The sequence below is a fragment of the Curcuma longa genome, unplaced genomic scaffold, assembly GCF_044706935.1.
Source record: "Curcuma longa cultivar G26 ecotype Majalengka, Jawa Barat unplaced genomic scaffold, ITB_CL_G26_1.1 utg8573_np1212_1322966_RagTag, whole genome shotgun sequence".
Lineage (NCBI taxonomy): Eukaryota > Viridiplantae > Streptophyta > Magnoliopsida > Zingiberales > Zingiberaceae > Curcuma > Curcuma longa.
In genome coordinates, this window is record NW_027435604.1 from 1,134,750 (window position 1) to 1,154,268 (window position 19,519).

Sequence of the window (19,519 nt, forward strand, 5' to 3'; positions counted from 1 at the left end):
CCGTCACCACCTCCAGATGTTGGTGATGTGCCCCCATCCAATTCCAAGACTATTCGAGCAGTTGTCCATGCGTTTTTGGCCTCGTATCCAAGAAAATCTCAGGGGTATTTGCAGGCAGAGAGAGTTGTGGGCCTTTTTGACCTTCCACCGCAGTCTTGTGATCGGTCTACACAAGTGCTCAATAATGTCTAGCTTTATGTCCCTCACGTATTCCAGTGGTTGGAGCGAATCATCGCTGCTTTTAACAAGATTCCATGTGAAAACGTTGAATTCTTAGAATGTTGGATAATTCTGCTCTGGCCTTTGTGCCAGCAACTGTTCGTATAACTCACTGCTCTCTCTCTCTGTCTCTCTCAAATAAGAGAGAAGGGAAGGCATGCAAAAATAAGTGTTATCTGAGGCTCGCATTGTTTAATTCTTACCCAGATGTGGACTTTGCTTGGTTTCCAATGAGGAATTCTCAATCTCAGCTTACTCAAATTGTAGTACCAGGATTGGTATTCCTAAAACTGCAGCACAAGGTGCGTTGCTAGGGAGAGGCGGTGTGCTTCAAAGGTTTGGTGATACTTCGATGGAAGTATCAGCATCCTGGACAAGCTTGAGAGATGGTTGAGGTATGATGAGCGATTAAATATGGTTCGCTCGGCTGAAAAGTACTTTGTGGTGTGGAACGATTTCCCCAAGGGTCTCAAGGTTCTCCTCATGGAGAAAGATGAGTCCTCTGCTTTAGAAACCAAATCCAAGCTCGAGGAAATGGATTACAAAGGTAAAAACTGAAGTCGCATGCTTTTCTTTTGTTTTGATTTTTTAGGTAGTCTTTTTCAGGTATCATTAGTTGTCTGCTAATCGGATTCATGAAGTGCCCTTTAAGATATTCTGTTCGTGTGATTTAGTTGAAACCACTTTCTGAACACAAGCTCAATAACATATGGCAACATGCAGTACACAAGGTGCATCGATCATTTGACATCCCATGTAGGACATACAATTCGCACAGCATTGAAGTCGATAAAGTCTCTAATATAAGTTGAGTAGTCCTGAACAGGCCTTCAATGCCAAATCCTCGAAGCTTATCAAAGATACCGTGGCTTTGAAGCTTCAAAACAACCCCGAAACCGAAGAAAAAAATGAAGATGAAGCTGCATCAGTAAATGACAAGCTATCAGCACCTTCAACTCCCCAGTTGGAACGAGGAGGGAGGTTTCAGCCGGATGCAGAATTCCAGGAAACAACAAACTGCTCGAGTGCCAATGAAATGAGTTGCTGAACTCAAGGAAGTGCAGTAATTCAGGCTCAAAATCAGTCGACAGCACATGCGATAACTCGATCAGTGTTGCTCATATATGGTGCCGATAACGCAGAGTCTGATACGGATGGGCAAAGGAAGAAGAAACTGCTTCCCGATCCTTCATCTTTAAATGGCCCGATCCTTCATCTTTAAATGGCGCCAGAAACAGCAGGAAGAAAATAAAGGTAGTGATCCACAAGATGTTCAGTCACAGTGATAACCACAGCTAACAGAAATCGATAGCGTCGCAGGTGGATTGGACTGCAGAGCTCCATAGGAGGTTCGTGCAGGCAGTGGAACAGCTCGGAGCAGAGCAAGCCATTCCTTCTAAGATTTTACAACTTTGCAGGTGGAGGGCTTGACGAGGCACAACGTCGCGAGCCACTTGCAAGTTCACGACCTCGAAATTTCGTGTCTTGTTCAGTTGTTCTTATCCACTTCTAGGGGTGCATTAATGGCCCGTCCTGTAGCGAAAATGACACCCACCCTTGATTTGCAGAAGTATAGAATGCAGAAGCAATCATGGCCTACCATCCTCCTGGCTCCTCCATTTCATCCACACTAAGCTCAGATGTATCCTGTTTGGGGTCATCCAAACTACCATGGCGTTCAGATTTGGGGTGCTCATGCAAGAGGCTACCCAAACTTGGCCCTGGAAATCATATCCTCTGGTTGCTACACACATCTCATCTCATGATCAAAAGATGCAATTTTACAGAAACTGTCCAGTTCGTGTGCAGTATCCCATGTCTTCGCCAGTGAGTTCCCATCTTTCTTTAATGTGACAATGACAATTCCTGAATTCTCAAGCAGTGCAAATTAAACCGCAGAGGTCCGTGATGGGCAGCGGTGCCGAAGTTTTGGTGGAGAAAGAAACGAGACGCTTAGAGATTCTTCTAAGAGTAGTGCAAAATTAAGGATTCATACTTCGTTTCGATCATGGCAGATGGAGGAGGTGATCGACCGCGCGGTGAGAGAGGCCATGAGCAAGCCATGCATGGCTCCTCCTCCTTCTGGTTCTGGGCCTCAAGTAGCCTTCCACCGACGCCGTGCTGGCGGAGCTCCACCGCAAGGGGATCGCCGGGACGCCCGCGACTGACCGTCAGCCGTGAGGAGGGCTGTGGCTGCGACACGACCTACGTGGCCGGCCTTCTGGCCTCACGCTGTAAACAAAAGGCGGCGGTTGTTGCTGGATCCTCATGACGTTGGATTTTGTACTGGATTCACATATATTTCTGCTTTCATATATAATTCAATAAACAAAAGATCCAAAAGAACAAATAATAATAATAATAATAATAAAGAATTTTTGGCATGTATATTAATTAGTTTTTTAATTGCTAACTTGTTGCTTCTAATATCTGTGGCCAAACAACAACGTAGCTAACTAAGAATACAAATTAATAATGTTAGTCAGCAAATTAAACAAATCCATCACTTAATTTCTTCTTTAAATTTGTTTCTTGCATCAAATTTCCAATTCCTTTTTATTGGATTTTCATGTTCATAAGATGCGTGTGCTTCTCTTGCATCCTTCTTCCATTTTCTACCACTATACATTTGCAACTCCGATCGTAAAATTGGCATATGTTGAGTGTATGGCATCATCGGAGGGAATTCAAGTTGCCAAGAATACAAATGAGAGGAGGAATTTAGATGCATCAATGATGCTTCATCTTGCAAACTTGGCGACTGCCATAGGAAGAATGAGGTCCTTGTCTCTGATTTAAGACGCTTCCTTGCTCGATATCGTCGTTGTCTCTCCCTATTCTTTAGACGCTGAGCCAATATGTCATCACCAGCAAGCATTGTGGCAAAATGATCTGTATGAAACTGAATTATGTACATCAAACATTTTCAAAAGAATATTCCAAATTTGCATCTAGAGATTTAGAAAGAACTCACCCTAAGTTTTTCGATCAATTTAAGACAAACTTCTTTTGGGTAGACATCATAAAACTACAACAAACATAATGCTCAATATTGAATGATAAGCTAAACTATATATCCTTGGGAATCCTATCATACAAGCTAAACTCCTAAAACACTAATAGATAATTAATGAACAATTTCTCTTCACACAAAGCATTAATTAATGGTTGAGGTGTACAAAAAGTTTCAAAGAGGCAATTAGATGACGATCATAATTCCCTTACCTCGTGTAAAATACAAGAGGTTAAGAAAAAAAATACCTAGCTAGGACTTATTCGTTCTCCTCAATATTCAAAAATATGCCAAGTAATGACAAGATATATGAGGCAATAATGGGGAAAATGAATTAAGAATAGGTGTTGAGCATTAATGCTACACGTAGAAAATGAAAGGGTGGTGAGCAACAATGAATGGCTAAAGATTCGGATGTTCATATTATTTTGTCATAATTTTGGGAGGCTTAAATCTATGGAAGATCGATGGTCAATGATAGAAAATATATAAAAAAATATTGCCAAAAATAATAGATGGCATGCTGAATTATAGATGGTAAACTTAATTTAACCAAGGCTTGTTTTTTTTTTGTTTTTTCTCAAAAATATTATTGTTATTTTTTATGTTATTTATATTATAGTACGTTTTCTTCTAATATATTTTATTTATTTTTTATTTTTTAAAAAATCTGTTGACGTGTATTCCAGGGAGTTTAAAATACACGTGCTGGGTGTGATTCAGCTTCTGTTGACGTGGAACAAGAAATTGACCAGTGGGAGACTTTATCATGTCAATCTTTCAAGATTCCCTAAAGTCAACGCAATCCAGGGAGGGATGGTGAAAGGTTCCCTCTTTGAAAGCAACATGACACTGTGTTATCGCCTTCCAAGTTAGTCGAATCCTCTTGGTTGTTCATGGCAGCTGCCGGCTCTGGTCTCAGCCCAAGCTCCTCCTCCAAGCACACGAACCAGTTGTCGCAGGGATAGACGTCGCTGATCTCCAACTCCGGAGTCCAATTATCTGGATCGATCACTACGTCCGAAATCGAAGGTTGATGATCTCTGGTGACCAATTCTATCGATGAAGAGGAGCTCGGCGTTATGTTGGAGTGGCTGTCGTCGAGCATGCTCCACAAGTCCATGTCAGTGTCGATGGGGATCTCGATCAGCTCGTCGTCGACGATCCAACTGTTCGAGTTAAGAATTTCAGCGCAATCTCCTGCTTCGTCAGGCTTGTTTCGATCTTGCTCATTGCACGAAGCAGAGGAGGAAGAAGTTGAAATCGTGGATGGCGAGGCCGATCTCTTCTTCAAATGCGTGTTCCACACGTTCTTGATCTCGTTATCAGTTCTTCCTGGTAGCAAAGATGCAATCTTGGACCATCTGAACAGAACAAAATGTCACATCCAGAGAAATTAGCTAGCATCTTGCGTCTCAGTTAAGGTGAGCTTACTTGTTCCCTAACAAGCCATGTAGCCTGATGATGGTTTCTTCTTCTTCCTCGGTGAAGTTGCCTCGTTTGATGTCTGGGCGAAGGTAGTTAATCCACCTCAACCGGCAGCTCTTGCCGCACCTCAGCAAACCTTAAAAGACACACACACAAACCTCCATGTCAATCTGAACAAGCTGGTGACTAGTAAAGCGAGACAGTCACCTGCAAGTTTCGGAAGAGCTCTCCAGTTTCCATGGCCATGCTTCTGGATGTGAGCAACCAATCTCTTGTCCTCCTCCTGCGTCCATGAGCCTTTGTTCAGGCCGACCTTGGCGCAGCATGGAGCTCGGCCTCGACCCATTTCTCTCTCTCTCTCTCTCTCTCTGTGCTGTAAGCTTCAGTAGTACTGATTCATGCATATATACAACACTGGAAGAATGAGACTGCAGGGGAGGAAGAAATTAAGGTGGCACCATGACAAGGTCGATTTCACCAACCTCGGACCCACATTGGACGATGGGCAGCAACATCTGAAAGGACTTGAAAGCTTCCATTGTTCTGTCGATAGTACGATTCATGTTAATTACTGTAAGATTTGTGATCCAAACAATTCTAATATTTCTTCACGGCGTTCAAGCTCTTCAACTGTCGCACCAACTTCTGAACGACATCAGTCATCTTATCGAGAGTGCATTGGATGGAAGGGCAAAGAGTGTCGTTTAATTAGGTGATCGATGTGCCTGTCCTGCAAATGATTTTAATTTGCTGTGGTCTTCAGATTTTATTAGAGCAGCATTTGGTCAGGCGTACGTGTCCCTTGGGGCTGCCTCCCAATCCATCTATGGTTTCAGTTAACTAATCGGTCCGCTTCAGTGGAGAAACTTGTTTGTAGTCTCCTTCTCCATCCATTCACAATTTCAACGTTTACCAACACCTTTCACATCGCTTCCAACCAAACTTTGACATGATTTCAAGATTCCATCCCGTAGCAACTTATACAATGAATAACTATTAAATTTATTAATTCATATATGAATATCAAAAATAATCTTTTAAATTCTATAAAAATATTAAAAGATAAACTTCAAACTCATTATTTAGAAAGAAACTATACACAGTCATATCATTATCTCTATGGTGGAGAAAATTCATTCTCGAATTGCTGGTCATATCATCATCAGAAGTGTTGTCTATGCATTGATGTCTTCTCGGTGTGATGTAGCGGAAAGCTATTGAATCTGTTGAGTTGATTCACACGTATGAATACCAGAAATAATCTTCTACAACTTATTGATTCAGCAAAATATCAAGAAATAGTAAAATAAAACTCGTCATTCTCGAAGAAGAAAACGGTGGCTAACTCTACAAGATTAACCTCACTTGGATACCAACTGACATAGCGGATAACTATTAAATCTATTATCTATTCATGAATACTGAAAATAATCTTCTGCAATCTATTGATTCAAAGAATATTAAAAAAATAAATAATTAAATTATTTGTTTGAGAAGGGATGACACAATCATAAATTCTTATTAATAAAAATATTATTTAAAAAAAAACTTAACATATAACTTAATTAACAAAAGGCAAAAATATTTCTAAACTCAAACTCGGCAAAATTAATTTTGATTTTTAATTCGATTTATCAGTTTTTTTGTAGTATGAATAGCATTCAGTTTCAGGGTAACTCGCTGAACTGGCCATATCTCGATCGGTGTGAAAGAATTCGGCTAACTCGTTGACTCTTTGTTTTTCTATGTTAGATTGGGGCATTGAACTTAGAAAAACAAGGGTCAAATTAAACATGACACCACGGTCGCTGCCAATATTGCCTCATGAGCAGTGTGCAGTGATTGTGTTAAAGCTCTCAAGTCTAAATTTTGACCTCTAACTTCTGCACTCAGCACGTGTAAACAGGGGAGTATACATCGAGTCGATCTGATCATACTAAAAGCGATTTCTATGGTGCAAGATGAACAGCATTTCAACCTTGAGAAAAAAAACACTAATGAACGAGCTGAGGCCTCTGAAGAGAGTTAAGTCTCCTTCATTACTGTATCCGACCAACTACTGTGTGAAACTCTCTTTACTTCGTCATTGTTGATGCCATTCTTTCAAGCAGTGGTACACTCAGTGAAGGATCAACCACTTGGGAATTAATTAATCAGATCGAATCGAGGAAATATGACACATAGCTTTAACTTTAGTTGGTGAAAGATGTAAAAGATTATTGCCTAAAGAGACGTCTAAACTCTAAACCTCTCATTAACTCACTATTAACCCATCTTTGAAGTTCATGCAGTGTCACAGCATCACCAAAATGTATGCTCGAAAGTAATAATGAGAAGAGTATTGGAGAGCTCCGATCCCTTGTAAACCAAGAACTAATCAAAGTCTTTTTTTTTTACCAAAAAAAAGAAGAATATATCTATGACTCAGATAATCTTTCAGAGTTGATGCATTTGATGAGGTTAGTGACATAAGGGTGGTGTAAGAACAATGCACTATGTGCCTACATAATTGCAGTTAACTGCTTGTTGTGTATGTCCTCTTTCTTTGTATTTGTATGGGGTTGTTCATGGGGCATGCAAAACTTCAAATGATTGCAATTCATCATTGACAGTCAAATCCACACGAAACAAACAAAGCAATTCTTATCATGGATTGCCACAGAATCAAGTTTTTGACACACAAATCATGAATTAATTATCAAGTTCATATTTAATGGGATAGAGCATGTAATTACTTACTTGGTGAAACGTTTAAGGGTGCTAAATCCCCAGAAGGCTCCAGTGAGGAAGAGCGCCGAGGCGCAGAGGAAGGGAATGAGGAGGAGCTCGAGCAGCAGCGTCGCCAAGTCGGCGCGGGACTTCCTCTGCTCGCCGTAGATTTGCAGGTACATGTTGCAGGCGAAGGCGACGATGAAGGCGGCCAGGGACATGGCCAGCAAGAGCCAGGCCATCTTGTAGTGCCACGGCACCTTCCACCGGAAGTCCCGCTGCGTGAACGTCCTCACGGTGAGCAGAAGGAACATGACCAGCGAGGTCGCGGCGCAGGAGAAGCCCACCACGTACACGTGGGAGAAGATCTTGAAGGCCAGTCGATTGCTCTCCCGGTTGTGCTCGCCGGGGATGTAGAAGCTGGAGGTGAACACCACCGCTGCCAACAGCGGGGAGCAGGTCCGGCCAATCTCCGCCAGCTTTCTCCTGCAGTTCTTCAGCATCACCTCGTGCTTCTCGTCGAACACCTCCTGGGCGGTCTTCCCTTCTTTGTTTCGGTAGTTCAACAGCTCTATAGGAACGATATTTTCTAGCATCTGTAAAAACGCCGCCGCCGGCCATTACTGCTCTTTGACATTATTTTTGACGTTCATTTAGCAAAATATTCATAAATTATTTAAATTCGTCCATTATTTTTGACGTTGATTTGATGATGAATTTATAATTGCTACCTCAAACCATTGGAGTTCATGTTGCAGGCACAGGGGGTCTGCTTCAAGAACTGCTTCCTTGCGGTTCTCGTAGGAAGCTGCGATATGGAGAAGGGTGTTGTTGGTGCCGAACTCCAGAGAGGTGAACAACAACGGCGGCATCCGCTCGTCCTCTTTGATGGCCTTCACGACCCGTACCCGGCCATATTCGACGGCTGCCTGGAGCACGTTCCTGCCTTCGTAATCGACGTATAATGCTGACCATGGGGACCCTTGGAGGAGTTTGATCACGAAGTTGTCGATGCCGAGCTTGATGCCGGTGATCAACGGAGACTGCTCCCATCCTATATCCTTCGCGACGTCGGCCTTCTTCGCCACCTCTCTCGTCATACCTCGTATCTCGAGTTGGTAAGGGGAGCCAGGTGATTATCCGGGCTGAATAGTTTCGAGGTGCGCTGGTGGGCAGGTTGTATATCACGAATAGCCCGGGTATTTCTGGTGGGCGGGATGTGAAGGTCTGAATCCCCGGAAGAAGAATGATAAACAATCTTTTGGGACTAAGAGTTCCAAGAGCTCCATGATCATTTCGTAGTTTGACAACTCTCTCTCTTTCACGATTATTTTTCCTGCAGAGTTTCAGCAACTAATTAATAAACGTTACTAATTATCGTTTAATTAAAATAATAATAATTAGTTATAATTTTCTCGGAAACGAAACTCACGTAGATTGCTTATAATGGCTTCGAGGATCCAACATTTTCCCCACCATCAATCAATTTAGTAAAAATTAATTAAAAAGGGCAATTAGTTGATAAGCAAAATATATCAAAACCATATACAAATAAATACACATTCTGAATGCGATATGAATATATGACAAAGTACCTGACAGGTGCGACCGCTGATTTCCTCGGGGCATAATTATCTAGAAAGAGCGACCACTAATTAATTTGTACTGATCCGTCCTTCATTTTCAGGTTCATACATATGATGATTGTTTGTATTTGTTAAAATATATTATATATATATATATATATATATATATATATATATAATCCTATTTGTAAGTGAGTAAAAATTAAATCGATTAGATTGATTAAACTGATTGAAATTAAAAATTCAGTTTAATTATTTCAAAATTTTAATTATTTTTTCTAAAAATATCTATTAATTTGATTAATTTAATTCGATTGTGATTTTAAAATTTTTTTATTTGATTAAACTAATCAAATAGAATAAACTAAATTAATTAAAATAAAAAATAATTTATAAATTTCTATACAAATAAATTTATAGTTATTTTGTTTAATTCGGTTGAAAATTAAATTAATCGATATTTTATTGGTTCGGTTTGTTCAATTTTTATTTAAAAATTTGATTAGTTCAAAAAATTCGATTTAGTTCAATTTTGATTAATTCAATTTAATTTTAATTAATTTAATTTGATTTTAATTGAATACTCAGTCTACTTATTTGTGTTTTAGCTTAATTTTAAAAGTCTGTAATTAAGATTCACAACTATCCGTTCCAAATTAAATGGAGTAAAAGTAATTAATACCTCAACGATGTCAATTTCTTCGTCTGGTATCCCTTCCTTCTTGTCCAAAGTGAGATCTGAAACACACACACCATCATATGGTCAATTCGCCATAAATTAATGCATGTGATATAGAGTTGAAGTTGCAAATTAATTATTCATATCATCCCAATTCCCAACTAATTAATAGATCAAAATATGTCTGTCACTATATAAATAAAAATAAACACCGGTTAATTTTCAGGGACAAATGCGTAGTTTTACATTTGTAAAGTAGAGAACTCAAACTTCCAGTGTTGAGTAGTTTTTGGTGAAAGTCCGCCATTATGTGGAATGGGGTGGCCCCTTGAACGTTTCGTGTCAGTATCAACTGTGGAAAATGCCTCGCGATGTCCAAAGCTTCCTCTGCGCGTAAATGACTAGGCCATTTTAACAGCGGCATTTCGTCAAGCAGATAAATTAATTAGGAGCATGCATACACTTTTCTAACTTAATCTTACAAATGTGATATATATATATATATATATATAAGCGATGTGAAGGGAATACTTGTCCGGCCGTGTATGATGGCGTAGTGCAATATGGTGGAACCGTCGTCAGTGCGACCGTGGGCCATACCGCGGTCACATAACTTGATGATGATGTTGAGCACGCCTAGGTGACCGGACTGCACCGCTTTGTGCAGCGGCGTCTCCCCTTTCCTATCAATCGACGTCGAATGATCAGGTATAGCTGCACGCCAGCAGCTAAGTGAATAGTGAATGCAAGCATGGCTAGCACACACCTGTTCCTCTCGCTCGCGAGCTCTTTGTGCTTCTTTAACAAGGCCTCCGCCACCTTGCTGTCGCCCACCGCGGCCGCGATGTGCAGCGGCGTGTCGCCGTAGTAGTTCTTGGGGCGGAATATGTCGACTTCGTTGGAGTTCAGGCCGTCGATGATGGCAACGGCCAGGTCGGTCTTCCTCCTGGCGATCACCTCGTGGAGCACGGAGTCGCCCATCAGGTTTAACGGCAGTTTGACTTGACGCGCTTTGTCGACCACAATTTGGGCGCGATGCTCCTCGACAATTTGGGCGCGATGCTTCTCAACGAGCTCGTCCACAATATTTCTCGAAGAATATTGGGCGTTAATGCGCGCGACCACTCTCTCGTACTTCTCCGCATCGTAATCATGAGGTGGATATACCGTCGGCACCACATTCTCCTCCTCCTCCTTTGTCTCCGGCGGCGCCCAAGTCGGCACCACCTCCACCTTTGTCTCCGTCTATGTCCATGGAGGTATATATATGTGTATATAAAATGTAACTAATGGCTTGTGTGTATGTTTCACTTCCACACAGTGATGCATGTGTCAATATATATATATATACAAAAGCCTTGATTAAAGCGTAAAGCCATGCATGCACATGCAGAGAATAAATTAAATTAAATCCACACGGCATATATTTATTCGATTTCTTTAGCTCGTCGCCGCTTTCGCTTTGCTTCTTGTCGAGGGATGGCATTATATTAGCTACTGCCAGCCAAAAAAATTATCATGTGACCTTCAACTTTTACTTTGTATTGTGACCACCAGCTTTCTCTAACTTTTAGTACAAACGAACAAAGAGAAAGATTGTATATTATATTAAAACGACATGCACCTAAAACGACAACAACAAGAGTTTTGATTATGAGATGAGACATGTAGCCTCTTGCCCACGTGATCAGTACTGGCCCAAATCTGAACAGCATGGTAGCTTGGATGACCCACCCTCAAACAGGATACATCTGAACTGAGTGTGGATGAAATAATGGAGGAGGCTAGGTTATGCTGTAGCTTTAACTTTGAAGCTTGTCACAGCTGCCTCTTCCTAGCTAGCAAACGAACCTGTGCTAGTTAATTATAGTTCTAGGAATACCATTCCTGGTACTCCAATTTGAGTATTGGAAATTAAATCAAGCCCCCAAGTTCAGATCGGGTGTAGTAACAAATTGAGAATGAGAAGGCTAGATTTTTGCGCCTGCAGATAAGGAAACTGAGAGAGAACTTAAGATAGTAAGATACATATCATCACAGGTCACTAAAGTAACTTCAGTTTCTGACTGCAGATAAAAGCAGTTCCTGTTCAAGCTTTGTCGATGGAGTAGTGTACAGAATTGACAGTACACAAGTTTTTTTTCAGAAAAAAATCGAGAATGAATTCAGAGAAATGGTCATCTATCTTAATTGAGCGCTCCCTTTAATTTGCACACACATTTGCTTGCCTCTTGATCTTTTGCTTCAGAGTGTGATGAACACTGTATTTTACGAACAGTTGTTGAGCCTCATCTTTTTTTTTAATTTCTCCTGCACGATAAACTATTGAAATTTATGAACTGGGGAATTTATGACACAGAGCCAAATATGAAATGTTTCTGTGCTAATCCATTTTTTTTTAACTGTACGTTTACATTTGTAGAAAATGAAGAAGAATTAAATGCAAGGTTAGGAAGTTCAGATGTGAAAATTAATCAAAGATTGCACGTAAAAAGGAGAGCACTTGAAACGATAAACCCAATCACTTGGAATAAATTAAGACTTATTGAACATCATAGGGCAGAGAATTTGCAATGATCTAATATACTTTTTCACTGCTAAACATCTGTTGACTTCCTTAAGACAGATAACTCGCTGTGATGTAGGAGTATCAATTTTGAGTCTATTTAGTAGTTTTAAGATTTTGATTTTGTTAAAAAAATTTTTATTAGGATTTTTTCCTGTTAAGAAGTTTTTCTGTTCACAAACAGATCTAATAATAGGCTTGGAATAGGCCAAGGCCCAAACAATGGTGACCCACAGTAGTTAGACATTCTGCCATATATCCAAGTCGTTCTTCATGCTTCGAAGTCTTCATATATCAAACATCCTGCAACAAATAATATACATATACCTCCAAATGACGCTTGGTGTATAGTCATCCTTTTTCAATATGATGAAACAATCAACAAATTCTATGTTCTCTTCTAGAGAGAAGGCAAATGGTGCTCCCGAGACATAGCTGAGTTGGTTACGACGTAACAGAGTTGCAGAAGAGGACAAGGGTTCGAATTCTGGCGAAGCCCGATAATACCCTCCTGCGTCGTGACCAACTGCAGTTTTCCGATTTACCTCCTCACAAATGGTCGTGGGGCCGATCGTGTGGGGCCGCTAAGATGGCGGATTCCACCTTTTACATAAGAGAAGGCAAATGGTACTGAGCCGGACTGTGCCGCCTTGTGCAGTGCCGTCTCCCCTTTCCTATCGATTGCCGCGCGCGGATCGGCTTTTGTAAAGTGGATTTAAAAAAAAAATAAAGATATAATAGTTTTAACCAAATTAAAATAATAATTTTAAACTAAGATAAAAATATTTTTAGATTTGATATTAGTATTATTATTATTATTATTTGCGAAAAGGCACTTTTATGAAAATAATTATAAAAGAAGTTCTTTTAATTTTTGTCATAAATTAATTAATGACTATTGAGTACAAGTGCAAATCCTTAATTTATGTCCAATGAGAATTTTGCTAAACTTGGATATAATAACATCCAACATCTCGAGCCCACCTTCCACTACTCCAGTTAGGATCACATTTTTCATCAAATTAAAACGAAGAGTAAATAAATTAAATTAAGACATCCATCTCCAATTTGTTCAACATTAACGTACCTATGCCCTTTTGCTTCTACAGATAGAGTATAGTGGTTACGGTGGTTCATGATTCACGGTTCACGGTTGCAAGCAGAGAGCTTTCGTAATTTAACCTGACTGCACTCATCCTCAATTTCTGATCTGTCTGCCGATCGATCGAGTTGGCATCTTCTTCAACAACGTAACAATGGCAGCTAGCGTCTTCAGCTTCAGAGGGCAAGGCAACATCCTTAGTAGCAACAGCAATACTGATGGAGTTATCTCATGTACTGTGACAGATTTTGAGCCTGAATTACTGCACTAATTCCATGAGTTTAGCAATTCATTAGCACTTGAGCAGTTTGTTCTTTCCTGGAATATATATAATTCGATCTGCATCTAACTGAAACAACCTTCCATCTTGTTCCAACCAGGAAATTGAAGGTGCTGATCATAGCCTGTCGTCTACAGATGTAGCTTCATGTTCATCTTTTTCTTCAGTTTCGGGCCGGGTTTGTTTTGAAGCATCGATCAAAGCCACGGTATATATGTTTGATAGGCTTCAAGGATTTGGATAGCATGCATGCTGCCCCTGCATTGAAGGCTTGTTCATTCTCTGATCAGCTCATCTGATCTCTTCCGTACGTCGCCGCTGCTTTGCTTCTTGTCTAGACAAAAAAAACAAACATTGTTTAACCATCAACTTAATTTTACTCTTACTTTTTTTTTATCAGTCGGAGTTACTTCAAATGATTACCATTTTATCAGTCGTCGGATCGATCAGTTACTTCAAATGATTACAATTCACCGTTGTGAATAAATATTGTCCATGTTGAAAATTAAATTTAATTTTGTGATTAAAGTAATGTGATATATGGAGTTAGTGTGTTAATGATGTGGCAAGTAGGGATGATAATGTTGTATTAATGGAGAGAGTGAGATAAAATAATGGAGTTAGTAGGTTTACACGGGTTATGTTACGTAGTCTATAAATATGTCATTTATTTGTAAAGAATGCAGATCAAAATTTTAGAGTTTAGTGTTCCCTTGTGCTTTTTCTCCCACACAAGTGCAATCTTTCTTCCATAAACCTCTTTTATTTTTTTCAATAAAGTGGTATTAGAGCCATGTCGAATGGAGGTATGGTTCCCTTCCAAGTTCCAGTACTCAAAACGAGTAACTACGACAATTGGAGTATCAAGATGAAGGCACTCCTTGGAGTTAATGATGTTTGGGAGGTTGTGGAGAAAGACTACGATGAGTCAAACGATGAGTCAATACTATCTTCTACTAAGAAAGATAGTTTGAAAGACTTAAGAAAGAAAGACAAGAAGGGCTCTCTTCCTCATTTATCAAGCCTTGGATGATGATGATTTTGAGAAAATCTCGAGCGCTACTTCGGCCAAACAAGTATGACAAAAGCTCCAAGTTTCATATCAAGGAGAAGAAAAAGGTACGCTTTCAGACATTAAAAAGTCAATTTGATGCTCTTCGTATGAAGGAATGTGAGTTGGTATCTAATTATTTTTCTAGAGTCTATCATTTCCAATCAATTAAAGAGAAATGGTAAGAAACTAGAAGAAATAATTATTATTGAGAAAATTTTTCGATCATTGGATTCAAGATTTGATAGTATTACAACTATCATTGAAGAGACCAAGGATCTACAAGTCATGACGATAGAACAACTCTTGGGTTCATTACAAGCCCATGAAGAAAAGAAGAAAATAAATGAAGAGATCACTCAACAACTCTTGAAGACATCTCTTCAACCAACTAAGAAAGATGAAAGCTTCTCTAACAATAGAAGCCAATGTGGAAGAGGTCGTGGATATGGACGAGAGCATGCTAGTGAACAAGAATGGGGTTCCAATGACAACAATGAAAGAGGAGAAAATTCAATAAGAGGACGTGGAAGAGGTCACATAAACTCGAGGTATGATAAATCTCAAGTTAAGTGTTACAATTGTGACAAGTTTGGTCATTATATATGCTAGAGAGTATAGATCTCCTAAGAAGAAAGTATATGAAAAAGTAAATTATATGGAAGAAAAAAAAGAAAGAGATGGTACCTTGTTGCTAGCATACAATGATAATAAAAGAGGCGAAGATACAATGTGGTATCTTGACACTGGTGCAAGTAATCTTATGTGTGGAACAAGAAGCATGTTCGTAGAGCTTGATGAATCAGTTGGTGGCAATGTATCATTCAGAGATGAATCAAAGATTAACGTAAAAGGCAAAGGTAGCATTCTTATCCGTTTGAAGATTGGAAAACATCAATTTATTTTGAATGTTTACTTTGTGCCAAATATGAAGAGCAATATCTTGAGCTTAGGACAACTCTTGGAAAAAGGGTATGATATTCACCTAAAAGATAATATGCACTTTTTGAAAGATGATATTGATCGCTTGATTGCTAATGTGCCCATAACAAGAAATAGAATGTTCTTACTTAACATTCAAAATAATATTACCAAGTGTCTAAATGCTTGCTACAAAGACACTACTTGGTTACGACATCTTTGATTTGGGCATCTCAATTTTGGAGTACTAGAATTGCTCTCAAAAAAGGAGATGGTGAGAGGACTACTTTGCATCAAACATCCTGATCAATTATGTGAAGCATGTTTAGTCGGAAAGCATTTCAGAAAAAATTTTCTAAAAGAGTCAACTTTAAGAGCCCGAAAGCCGCTTGAGCTCATACACACGGATGTTTATGGTCTGATAAAGCTAAGTTCACTTGGTAAGAGTAACTACTTCCTTCTCTTCATAGATGATTTTTCTCGAAAAATTTGGGTGTATTTCTTGAAGCAAAAATCAGAGGTCTTCGATGTATTCAAGAAATTCAAGGCTATGGTGGACAAGGAGAGCGACCTTGAGATCAAAGATGTGCGTTCTGATCGAGGAGGAGAATTTACTTCAACAGAATTTCAAGAATTCTATGAAGCAAATGAAATACCATGACTTCTAACAGTTCCAAGATCCCTTGAACAAAATAGAGTGGAAAGGTGTTTTAAACTAGGTTTCCTACCTGTCCACAGTTCAAAAGGTGTCTTGGGAAATGCCTTACTAGGAACCCTGTTCAACAAATACATGGCAGTTTTTAAAGCATGCATCCACAATGATATGGGTAAAGATGAATTACTAACATGCTCCTAACCATATCTATTAAGGTTCGATTATGCCTTTCTGATACACCATTTTGTTGTGGTGTACCTGACATTGTGTATTATGTACAAATACCACGTTTCTCAAGGAATTTAGCAAATGAACCAGAATGTTGTCCTATTTCATCATATCTTCTATAATACTCATCACCTCTATCTGACCTGATAATTTGCACCTTTCTGTCTAATTGTCTTTCAACTTCACTTATATAAAGTTCTAAGGCATTCATTGCTTGAGATTTCTCATGCAATAAATAGACATAACCATAACGTGAATAATCATCAATAAAAGTGATAAAGTATTTTTCTTTACCAAAAAAAATATTATCAAAAGGTCCACATATATCAGTATGCACAATTTCAAGAAGCTGAGTACTTCTTGTGGAACCTTTCTTTGTGTGTTTTGTTTGTTTCCCTTTAATACAATCCACACAAAAATTAAGGTCAATGAAATTCAATTCAGGAAGAATGTCATTATTTATCAACATTTTCATTTTTTCTTTGGAAATGTGACCTAAACGCTTATACCACAAGTAAGCAGAGCGTTAGTGCCAACATGATGCAAGGTCAATAATGTTTCAAAATATAAATTATCAAGATTAAATTTATATAAATCATCACAAAGTATACCAGATCCAATCATATAGATATGCTTATACAAACTGAAACATCCATTACCAAATTTAAAATAGTATCCAGCAACATCAAGTTTAGATAAAGAAACTAAATTCCTAGAAATACTAGGTACATAAAGAGTTTCATATAAATCTAAATGATGCCCAGTGTCAAGAATTAAACGATAAGTCCCGACAGCTTCCACTAGAGCTTTCACTATATTCCCCATGAGAACAAACTTCTCATTTGGGCTTATGGTTTGGATTGTAAGGAATCCCTGCATCGTATTAGAAACATGAGTTGTACATCCAGAATCAAGTCACCAAGTATTATGGGGAATTTCAGTTAAATTTGATTTGAGACATACATAAGCAATAAGCTTACCTTTCTTTTCGAACCAAGCCTTACGTTTTGAGCAATCCTTTTGGAAGTGCCCAAATTTTCCACAGAAATGGCATTTGTTCTTGTTTGATTCTTTCTTCTGGATTTTAGCAGAGGACTCACAGATCTTTAACTGTCATTTACCCTTTCCATTTCTCTTTTCAATTTTCTTTCCAGCTCCTTGATGATTCACATAATGAATGGAGTGATTTCCTTGATTTCTAAGTCTGGTTTCCTCTTGAACTAATATACTATGCAATTCATGCATATTCCATTTGTCTTTCATGGTATTGTAGTTCATTTGGAATGGACCATACTCAGACGGTAAAGAGTTCAAAATAAACTGAACAAGAAAATTTTCATCCACTTCCATTCTCAAAGACTTAAGTCTTGCTGCAATGTTTGTCATTCCAATAACATGCTCATACATAGTACGAGAACCATCAAACTTCATGGTGGTTAAAGTACCCATCAGTGTCCCAGCAAGAGACTTGTCAGCAGTTTGGGAGCGCTCTCTCACAAATTCTATAAACTCTTTAGCACTTTCAGTTTTAGGAAGAGCTGACTTGATGTTATTTGCTATGCTCATTCGCATAAATATTAGGTTAAGTCTGTTTGACCTTTCCCAAACCTTATAATGAGCTCTTTCTTTATTGTCACTAGCATTAGTAATAGCAGCAGGTTTCTCTACTTGGAGTGTCAAATCAAGATCCAATACACCAAGGTGAAATTGGACTTGTTCACTCCAATCAAAGAAATTCAGCCAATTAAAAACTGGAACAGACGTAGCATGCGTATAACGCCCGCCCTTACGTGGCCTAGACGGACGCTACAGTTTATCTTTCAATCATACATATCAATACCATATACGAAAATCTCAAAACTTTACAGCGGAAAACATCATAACATAGCAGAGATTTCTTATATGATAAATAAACATAGTTTGCAAGAAATGTCTAGATGGTAAGTTTTAATCAGAAAACAATTAAACATGACAGTTTTCCAACAAACCACAACCAGCATGCACATATAAAATTTCGCATGGCCAGGACTCTGTCAAGTCACCACCACACACATCAGTTCAGCCTCTCCCGCTGCTTCTCTTGCTCAGTGCCTGTTAATTGGATCTGCAATATAAGAAAGAATCTATAAGCACAAAGCTTAGTAAGTTCCTTTCCTACTCACAAAATCCGAACGTCACAGAGACATAACATCTCTAACATATATCATAGAAGCATATTAACATTGTGTAAACATATTAACATTCATTTACCTTAACATTCATATCATTCATATCATATGCATTCAACATGATAACAAATGCCTTTTCAAAATATATTAACATATTAGATAAACATAATCATATTCGTTGTTTGGGGTCCCCGGCTTGTACCCATTCATTCATCATTTTGCGCGCATCCCTAATAGATCCGGGGTAGCAAATCCCGAACCCACTAGGAAACTAGGTCTTCACCCGTCCTTCAACCTAGGTCTTCACCCGTCCTTCAACCTAGGGGCGTATTGGAGCTCATCCCTTGGACCACCTTCACTTACGTACTTCAGGGTCCGGTACAAGCCATGCATTAAAGTAAAAACATGTTTTCTTTTTCATTTTGAATGTTCCTTATCCTTTCATCATTCATATAACATGATGAACATTCAAATATTTATTATCATACATGATACATTATCTAACATTAGCATGAGAACACTTAACATCATATACGACATCCTCGGAAACCCTTATTCAACTAAAACCTATATCTCATACGGTTGACCAAAACTTATTGGGTTCCTCTACCATGTTACATAAACTCATTCCATTTAACATTTACCCATGTCAAGCTACAACTAACCATGGTTAATCTTACTTGAAACCCTAACCCAGCTAAACCCTAATTTCCTAGAGTTAGCCGAGTCCTTATAAGGTTTCTTAGGCTTTTAGCCTAAACCATAACCTTCATACCTTATCATGATTGGGCCGAAACTCATACATGAACAAGCCTAGGTTAAAGTTTAACCACATGACCTTTAAACCATCCTAACCCATTACTTGTAACCCTAGTTAAGTTCTTAGCATAAATCAAACCCTAAGTTTCATGTTT

General features: G+C 38.8%; 2 protein-coding genes and 2 pseudogenes across 2 annotated transcripts; 1 reads left to right on the forward strand and 3 right to left on the reverse strand.

Annotated features, from left to right (window-relative positions):
* Nucleotides 1–619: 619 nt before the first annotated feature.
* LOC141821022 (two-component response regulator-like APRR2) lies at nt 620–2,491 on the forward strand (annotated as a pseudogene).
* A 1,421-nt stretch (nt 2,492–3,912) lies between these two features.
* LOC141820849 (transcription factor MYB58-like) lies at nt 3,913–5,006 on the reverse strand. The gene is made up of 3 exons (XM_074708206.1): nt 4,868–5,006; nt 4,667–4,796; nt 3,913–4,596 (listed from the first exon to the last, which is right to left on the reverse strand). Exons 1-3 carry the CDS (start codon nt 5,004–5,006, stop codon nt 4,029–4,031), a joined length of 837 nt encoding a protein of 278 aa, XP_074564307.1. The 3' UTR covers nt 3,913–4,028.
* Nucleotides 5,007–7,395: 2,389 nt separating this feature from the next.
* On the reverse strand, nt 7,396–11,349 carry LOC141821023 (uncharacterized). The gene is made up of 7 exons (XM_074708384.1): nt 11,329–11,349; nt 10,401–10,879; nt 10,166–10,317; nt 9,905–10,021; nt 8,638–8,705; nt 8,101–8,478; nt 7,396–7,965 (listed from the first exon to the last, which is right to left on the reverse strand). The coding sequence occupies exons 1-7, from the start codon at nt 11,347–11,349 to the stop codon at nt 7,396–7,398; spliced, it is 1,785 nt and encodes a 594-aa protein (XP_074564485.1).
* A 5,926-nt stretch (nt 11,350–17,275) lies between these two features.
* On the reverse strand, nt 17,276–17,886 carry LOC141820795 (uncharacterized; annotated as a pseudogene).
* Between the last annotated feature and the right edge of the window lie 1,633 nt (nt 17,887–19,519).